This window comes from Alligator sinensis, unplaced genomic scaffold (assembly GCF_000455745.1).
Source record: "Alligator sinensis unplaced genomic scaffold, ASM45574v1 scaffold883_1, whole genome shotgun sequence".
Taxonomy (NCBI): domain Eukaryota; kingdom Metazoa; phylum Chordata; order Crocodylia; family Alligatoridae; genus Alligator; species Alligator sinensis.
The window spans coordinates 1,815,753-1,823,933 of NW_005842009.1; the positions used below are offsets into that span (position 1 = coordinate 1,815,753).

At 47.5% G+C, this 8,181-nt stretch overlaps 1 protein-coding gene across 10 annotated transcripts in view; it reads right to left on the reverse strand.

The window, feature by feature from the left end:
- PTPRU (protein tyrosine phosphatase, receptor type U) overlaps window positions 1-8,181 on the reverse strand; it is a 408,251-nt gene that overhangs the window by 20,587 nt on the left and 379,483 nt on the right. For 8 of the 10 annotated variants that reach the window (XM_025201928.1, XM_025201933.1, XM_006021871.3 and 5 more), the window contains 2 exons: window positions 5,091-5,216; window positions 130-287 (listed from right to left, as the gene is read on the reverse strand). In XM_025201928.1, coding sequence (XP_025057713.1) covers window positions 130-287; window positions 5,091-5,216 — 284 coding nt within the window. The remainder of the gene's footprint in view (window positions 1-129; window positions 288-5,090; window positions 5,217-8,181) is intronic. The other 2 variants (XM_025201929.1, XM_025201930.1) reach the window with 1 other exon arrangement.

The window sequence follows — 8,181 nt, forward strand, 5'->3', positions numbered from 1 at the left end:
GTACTCTGTGCGCATAAAACTGCATCAAAGCTCCATACCCACCAGGGCTTTCTAGCAGCACTGGAGGCAAGTGATTTGATAGGAGTCATTCCCCCCATCCCTCCATCCCATCTTGTGAGGGCCACTCACAAGCAGTGCACGATCGTCCTCCCATCACCGCTTTCCTTCTGCCACTTCTCCACTTGGGCCAGTAGGTGCAGGAAAGACTTCTTGGAGTCTGGCGTGTCTCTGTATGCTGACCACCTCAGGTACTGGAAATGCCGGACCATCAGGTGTCCTTCCTGTAACTAGAAGAAGCCCATCAATTTACACGTATGACTGCCCTCTTTGATTTCCTGAGGGAGGCTTTGACGTGTGAGAAGAGACATTGGGAAGCATTAATATTTATACAAGAGAGGAAAATCAACCATTTCAGTTGTCTCCGCATCAGCTAGGCCACTTCATCTCCACCCAGACCTAAAGTGTCCTAGCCATCCCCATCAGCACCCCCAGACACACGCAGACATGCATCTCTGCTCAATGCACCTCAAGCTAACCAGTTACACCCCCTGCTATGCCAATCCCAGGTCCCCAACCTTACACACCTCAGTCCTCACTTGCAATCACACCTGGTCTTGCACTCACAGGTGCCAACTGACTCACACACAAGAGACACTCCAACAAATATTAGGCAGAGATCACCAAAGTGAATTCATGTGCATTCACTGTAAACCAAGGAGCTCTTGAAAACGAGCCATCCAGCAAGGAGGCTGAGTGGCAAGAATGTGCTTTAAAACCCTGATAATCTAGTTAGCTTTGGAATCTAATAAATTTAGCACGTTCCAGAAGGAGAAAGATTACATCTACAATGCCTTGAGCCCAGCCTTTAGCTAGAGGGTCATGGGACTCAATCCCAACACACAGGGTAGAGCTACTCTGGGAATCAAGACTGGCTTATGGAGCGAAACACTGGATCTAGCACTCAAGTTGTAGTTTATGACTTCACTGTCACGTGCACACGTGTGTGTGTGCACATGTGCATGTACACGTGCATGTGTGTTCAGAGGGAAACATGTGCCAGAGGAAAAAAGAAAACAAATGCAGCTTGCAAGATTCCCAGTAAATAACTCAGAATCAATCTGCTTTGGTTTTTAGATACCTGGCACATTTGAGTTGGGCAGTTTTGCTCTGCTTCTAGGGCTCGCAATGAGACATTCCTGTTTCCCTACCCAGTGGTTCAGGCTGATGGCACTTTTATATAGCACCTTGAATCCCACTGCACTTGGCAGAATCACATCGACAGGGCTAAGCAGGGCTTGCTTAACTTGTCACTGATGTGCCTGGAGGGTCCCCTTCCAACATAGATGTGAGTCTAGAGCAACACCAGTGATTTGTAGCTCTACACCAAGAGACATGACAGCAGAATTATAGTCCTTAGGGCTTAACTCCTCTCATTTTCTGTTACCCAGCACCTAGCATCACAGAAGCCCAGGCACACAAGAGCCCATCACCCACGCTACACAGGGCAACACCATGGTCACGCACGTGCACACACTCACAATACCCCAGAGCTCAACATTACAGTTATACACACATTACTCTCTGCAGAGACATGATTACAAAGCCCACACATGCTCTTCTGCAGGCACAGGGCAGCACTCAACAGTAACAATCAGAAACGCAGCATCAGTACATGCAAAGCAATTAATTTTCCAATATTAAAAGGAAAAGCATTTAAGAGAGGGGAATTGGCTCTGTCAGGATGGCAACATTTTAAAAAGCTGCACCGAATACAAGATAAAACTTTCCAAGCACAGATAACAGAAGGAAGATAAGAGAATTAAGAAGGCTCTTTCTGCTGCCTGGATTGATGATCCTAGCTGTTCATTTCACCCTGGGCTGCTTGCAAGTTCTAGAGTGGAGCTAACGTTGATTTTCACAGCATTTAGCTTCTTCTCACTAGCCAGTTCACACCCAGGGCAGCACTGTGGAGAACGACCTTCTTGCAGTGATTCTGGGAGATGCCTGCAAGATAGGTGCTGGTAGAGAGTGGATAGTTTGGAGGCATTCGGTACCCATTAAAAATAGTACCTATGGGCATGCGTAAATGAAATGGGGGCCCTAAATCAAAGTGGTGGATTTTTAAAAACGCCGCTTCAATTTAGGGCTGATTAAACCCCCGTGTCATGCACACACCCCACTGACTTACCTACCTCTCCAGCGGCGGGGAGGGGAGGGCGAGCTGCTCGTGGGTGGAGTGGTCCCTGGGCTGCAGAGGTGGGGAGCAGAGTGGGCTGGTGCTTCCCTCTGGGGCAGCAATTCCCTCTGCCCCCAGGCAGCACCCACCCATAGGCACCTGGCTCAGGCGGTCCCAGGGGACATCGCTGCCATTGAGGGAAGCACCAGGCCCCTGCGTAGCTCAGGCAGGCTCTGCGGGGAGGGGGGAAGATCAGGCTCACCACTTTTCTTGGGTGGAGCTGCTGCCAGGCTGCCTGCCTAGGCTGCCTGCCTGGGCTTCCTGCAGCGCCATGGAGTTTTAGTTTGCTGTGCCCTAAGTCATTTAAGGCGCATTACACCACCAAATTTCCTACAGCAGCTGGAATTAATGCGCAATTCGCCACCAAGGCGTGCAAACACCGATACCATTAAAGTGGTGCAAAAGCATTTAGCCCACTTTAAAGTGTTGTGCACACACGCCCCTTGTTTCATCTGCACACGGCCTGTGGCTTCAGCAAGGAAACGAGCATAAGGCTGGGGGAGCTGTTTCAGTATTGCCCCAATTACACAAGACAGCAACAGGAGAAATCAAAATGCACCTCTGACTTAACAAGCCCAACTGGTAGGCTCAGCTTCAACACATAAACGGGGCTACATTAGACTTGGGTTTGTTCCAAGGTATGGGTAAATGTTAGGGAGGGATGGACTTCTGGCAGGACTAAGTTCAGAGACCTATCAGAAAGACTGGATGCTTCTCTGAAATTTATTCTGACTTCCTTGGTCTCAAATTTAGGTCAGAAATCTGGCCAGCATAGGGCCCCTTACATTATCTCAGCACCTCCATTTCCAGCTGGAATCCAGACATGCATAGGTAGAATGATACAAAAGAATAAGTAAAGAGGACAAGAAAGGAAACTCCTTCAGGTGGCAACAAAAAAAAAGCTCTGGGATCCTTTTGGAGGTTTGTTTGAAGGTCATGATCAGCTTTAACAGGAACTGTCACACCAGGTCAGACTTGAAATCCATCTAGTCTAGCATCCTGTCTCCAACAGTTACCAGCCCCAGACACTTTAGGATTAAGCCTTCGTGTACTATTAATGGGCAATTATTGAATAATCTGCATACAGAGGAGAAGTGTCGTCCTAAATCCCATTAGTTCAGCCATCCCATATTTTATTCTAACCACAGGCATAGAGCTCTATCTAGGCTGACAAGCAGCCCTGTCTGTCTTGCTGCTGAGAATAGTTTCATCTTTCTCTCCATACACGCACCTTGTCTGTCTCTCTGCGGTGCCCCAAACTGCACAGCACATAGGCAAATGAGGCCAATGCACCCAGTTTTACTCCAAATTGTCTGTATAGCTCTGTTGAGGATTTACACTGTGCAAAACGCCTCCCCTGGGGGAAAAAGGACTGAGACATATTGTGCAGCTGCTCTAAGGTGCAAAACACGCATTCAGTGAAATACTCCCTCCTCACATGCACGAAAAGAGGCTTGAAGCTCCAGAGAGCCATGCTGGCCGATAGCCTTTCACTCATCAGGCTCCAAATGACTGGTCAGGTTGTGATGGAAACAAATTTGTCCTATTTAATCTCAGACCCCAGCCAAAAGCTCACCCCACCGACTGACCACACTGCCAATCACTCCCATACGCTTCCTTCTAAGCCTTGTTGTTCTGGCTCATCTGGTGACCTCAACAAACACACGAGGCTCACTCTTGTGATAACCCTTCTCCTGCTTAAAGATTTCAGTCATGTTACCTCTGCACAGCCTGCACTCACAGTTAAATAAGCCCATTCTTCTTATTCTCATCTCACAAGTAAGATCCTGTCCCCCCACATATTCCATTAATCACCCTGGCTGCCCTTTCTCCAACTTCGCTATATTTTCCTTCATGTAATGGTGAGCAGAGCCAGTCGAGCATGAAAACCAGGTGTGCAGTGAAAGCTGCAGACAGAAGTAAATGAAAGGCCATGTAAATCTTCCCTTTAGCCTCATAGGAAAGCTGTTTTGTCAGGTCCCCTGCAACTCAGATTATAACTGAGAGTTGCTGACCTCAGGGTAGGGTACATATCAATCACAGGCTGGAGCAAGGAGGACCTAGCTCAACACATGGCAGTGGGTCTGAGCTCACAAAGAGTTATCTGCTCCCACTTTCAGGCTTCTGCAAGGGGGCAGAGACTCAAGAAAGCTTTGAAGCTGGGCTTCAAGGGACTCATTGCTGGGAACAGAGGGTTGGGGTTACATCGCTGGGGCTGGGAGGCCTCCTAGGATGGTTATGGTATTCTAGGAGATGACTAATTAAGCAGAATGCTGTGCCAGCATCTAAAGGGGCATCCACCTACTATAACAAGAGAAACTAACGGTATACTTCAGTGGGATCCAACCTTTTTAGCACGTGTGCCACAAATTAGCCCTGCACCCTTCTCACATGCCACTCTGATCTCCTTCTGCCCAATTTGCTGCTCTGCTTTCTGCTCCATGCTCTGTGCTCCCTGCCTGTTCTTCTGCTCTGCCTTCTGCTTCCTGCCCTATCTGCTGCTGTGCTGCCTGCCCCCTCTGTCACATGCTACACACAGACTCTGTGATTTTCCTCATGCTATTCAGCTGAGGACTGGGGTTTCTTTTGGCAACATTTCTGATAGCTGATATGCACATGTCATTCTAGACCTCCTCCAGGGCATCCCCTTCCATCTCTAACACATGAGCTGGCAAAGGTAAGCTAGCTTAAGAGTCTGCCTGGCACAGTCCCCACAGAAGCAGCTTTTCCATGACTTCAAGATACAGCCTGGATCTCTGAGCTGAGAGACTGTCTCAGAGTGGTCTTAGCACATACTAGACACAGCTCCCAATGCCACATGTTTCCTCGTGCCAAGCTAAGAAACCGTTCTCACCCGTGTGATATTCTGGACTCGGAAGAGGCGAGAAACAAGGTCCTCATCAGCCGATCCGGAAACATATTCTACTTCCATAGGCCCGTACTGCTGGAGTCCTGGCTCAGGCCAGTACTGTAAACAAGGCTGAAGAGAGAAAAGAAACAATTACTAATAATACAGCTTTGCAGAAGGTGCGAGACATGGGACATCATGCAGAGGCATGTGACACTGGGCTTTGCACAGAGGCAGGGGGTTTTGGTGCATGACACAGGGTATGATGGAAGAGTGCCGGGAAAGGGTGTGCAACAGAGAGCTCCATAAAGGGGCACGTGACACAGGGGATTGGTTTGGAGGGCTCCGAGATGGGGTGCATAATGTGGGGTGCTGAAGACACTCTGTTATTACTTGCACAGTTAATAACCATGCTATGTAGAGCACATTGCTGGATGGAGGTGACCTTTATACACGGAGAAGTTGAAAGGCCCTCAGTTACAGCTGTGCAGCCCTCTTTGCACTTCAGCAGTGCAGGAGGTTGGGAACAGCTGCCTTCCTTGAACGTGGGGTCTCCCAGGAAGGGTCACCCCACTGTCTGGGCACAGCACTGGGTTTCAATTCTGAAGCTCACTGACATCAGTGAAACTAACTGTGAGTAAGAGCAGGAGAATGGGAAAGATGGACCCAATGGCATGGGTTTACCATGCCATTTACTAGCTCCACTGAAATCAAAGGGAGTTCTGCCATTGATTGCACTCAATAGCCAAAATCTTCTTCCATCCCTGGCCACCAGCCTCATCTCTGCACTGTCTCCTACTCCAAGAAAAAAGCAAATTCCAGCTCAGAAACAAGCTCAGCATCCTAAGGCAATGCTGATGCTCCAGGAGGGAGTTACTGAGTGTGATGGCTCCTGGATTTGCTCTCCCTCTCCCTCTCACCCAGAAGCACAGTTGATGTATTGTTCTATTCAAGGGTCATGGATGCGATTGTTTTCACACCACGGCAGCCAGGAAACCAGCATCAATACAAAATATATGATGTTTGTCATTGCACTTTAACAGAACATTTAGCATTTCAGGGCATCCAACGGCTCGGGCCTAACTGCATGGCAAATGTGTGTGAGAAATAATTGGTTATTAATAGGGGCTATAAATCTCCATGATCTCTAAGCTTTCTAGACTCCGAGCTATAATTTGGATATTAAAACTTCCTTCGGCGAGACATAGTTCAAGTGAGGGATATACCCTCTAAGTCACCTTTCAAAGCTGCCTGCTGTAAAGGCTGATTTATTGGCTGTTGGTCTTCAACTGGTAAACATTTAAGATCTGGCTAAATATCGTTACACAGACATCCCCGAAGAATAAATGTCCAGGGAGAGGCAGGGCAGCATAATGAAGAAATACGGCGGTCTCTGGGTTGGGAAGTGTGTGAGAAAGGTACATGCTTGCCATTGCAACTTACTGGAGACAGGGCAAGGGTTGGCCTTTATTCAAAGGGGAAAAAACAAAATGATGAGGCTCCACTGGCCATGCAAAGTGCAGCTGAAATGGAGAATGGGGGGGGCAAAGCACAAGGTAAGCAGGAAGGAGGGGAAATATAGGGGTGTCTGCAGTACTGCAAATCAGGCTCTGATGGGCTGGCAGAGGAAGGAGGGACTCTAATGTACCAGCAAATTTCTATGTCTCGATATTGAAACGTGTTCCTGGTTCACTTGTGATGTATTCAAGCAAGAGAACAGCAATGGCACGTGTGAAATAAAGCATTGTACACAACACTCCCTGTCCTTAGCACCCCATAAGTATTTCTGCAGGGGCTAACTTTAGCAAACCTAGCCCCTATGTTTTTTGAAACCTGGATGTATTGTCTGCTACCAACTGACGATCCAAAATAAATCCCCCTGCCTCTAAAATTCCACCGTGGGTGATAAGAAAGGTAACTGAGCAGGATTCTCCTCACTTCACACTGCACTGAAATGGATGGATACAACAAAAACCAAGGGTCCAATCCGGCAATGTACTAAGTGCCTTCACCTCTGATAGGAAACAGTGAAAATAGCAGCAGGGTGCAGGGCACAGGACCAGAGAATCTGACCTCTATCCCAGGTTCTGCCACTGACCTGTTGGGTGGCCTTGGGAAAGTCACCTCCCCCCTTTCTGTGTCTCAGTTTCCCCATCTGTAAAATGGAGACAGTGGTACTCACGCATTTCTGTAAAGCATTTCAAGACCTAGGGCTGAAATGTGCTATACAGGAACCAAATTACCCTCTCTTTTCCCCTGCGTCTCTCCAGCAGCAAGATCCAAAGGAAGCTAAAAAAAAGCTTTGGTCACAACATTGGGTTGTACAAAGACCTATGTTTCATTTCACAGATGTCAGAGATAGAAAAGGCCATTCACACTCCCACACGTGTCACCTGCCAGAGCAGAGCTGCTCAGTCCAATGCTAAGATGTCCACATGTGGTGGAAGATGTGTCACCTAGCAAACGAGACTGTGGACTCCAAGGAGCAGGAAACCAATGGGGCCTTGATGTATGGCTGTGGCTCTTGGGTGGTATGGTAATGCAAACAGTAATGGCACATTAATATTCATCTCCCTTAGGAAAGCATCTCAGCTCAATGGAGTCCCCTCCTAGAGCGTTCCTCAATGTTCAACTTCTGTTTATTTCCACCACATTTTAATGTCACACCTCAGTGTGTTGCCTTTGTCTTTGTAGAATCGGCTCGACTCTTCCAAATAAAAGTCAGTAAGTACATATACATGTAATGTCCGTAAACATGCATATATGTATATGTATACACACACACACACACACACACGCATATATTTCCCTCTAGTTAGCAAAGTGAGTGTGTCAGACAAGGGGAGAGTGTCACCTCATCTGGGACACCATTATTCTACTCATCTGCCTATTTCCCATGAACATTACAATTGCAGTTTTGGGTCATTTACATTAAGTGTATGATTTTAACTCATAAAATAATCCAGTTAATGAAGTCTTCTCCAGACATCCATTAAGAGTCTATAATGCTAATTTTATGTAAAAATCCAATAAGTTTCTTTGTCAAATTAACATTACAGACCTGTAATGGGCTCTTAAATCTGCTCTGGCCTCAGCA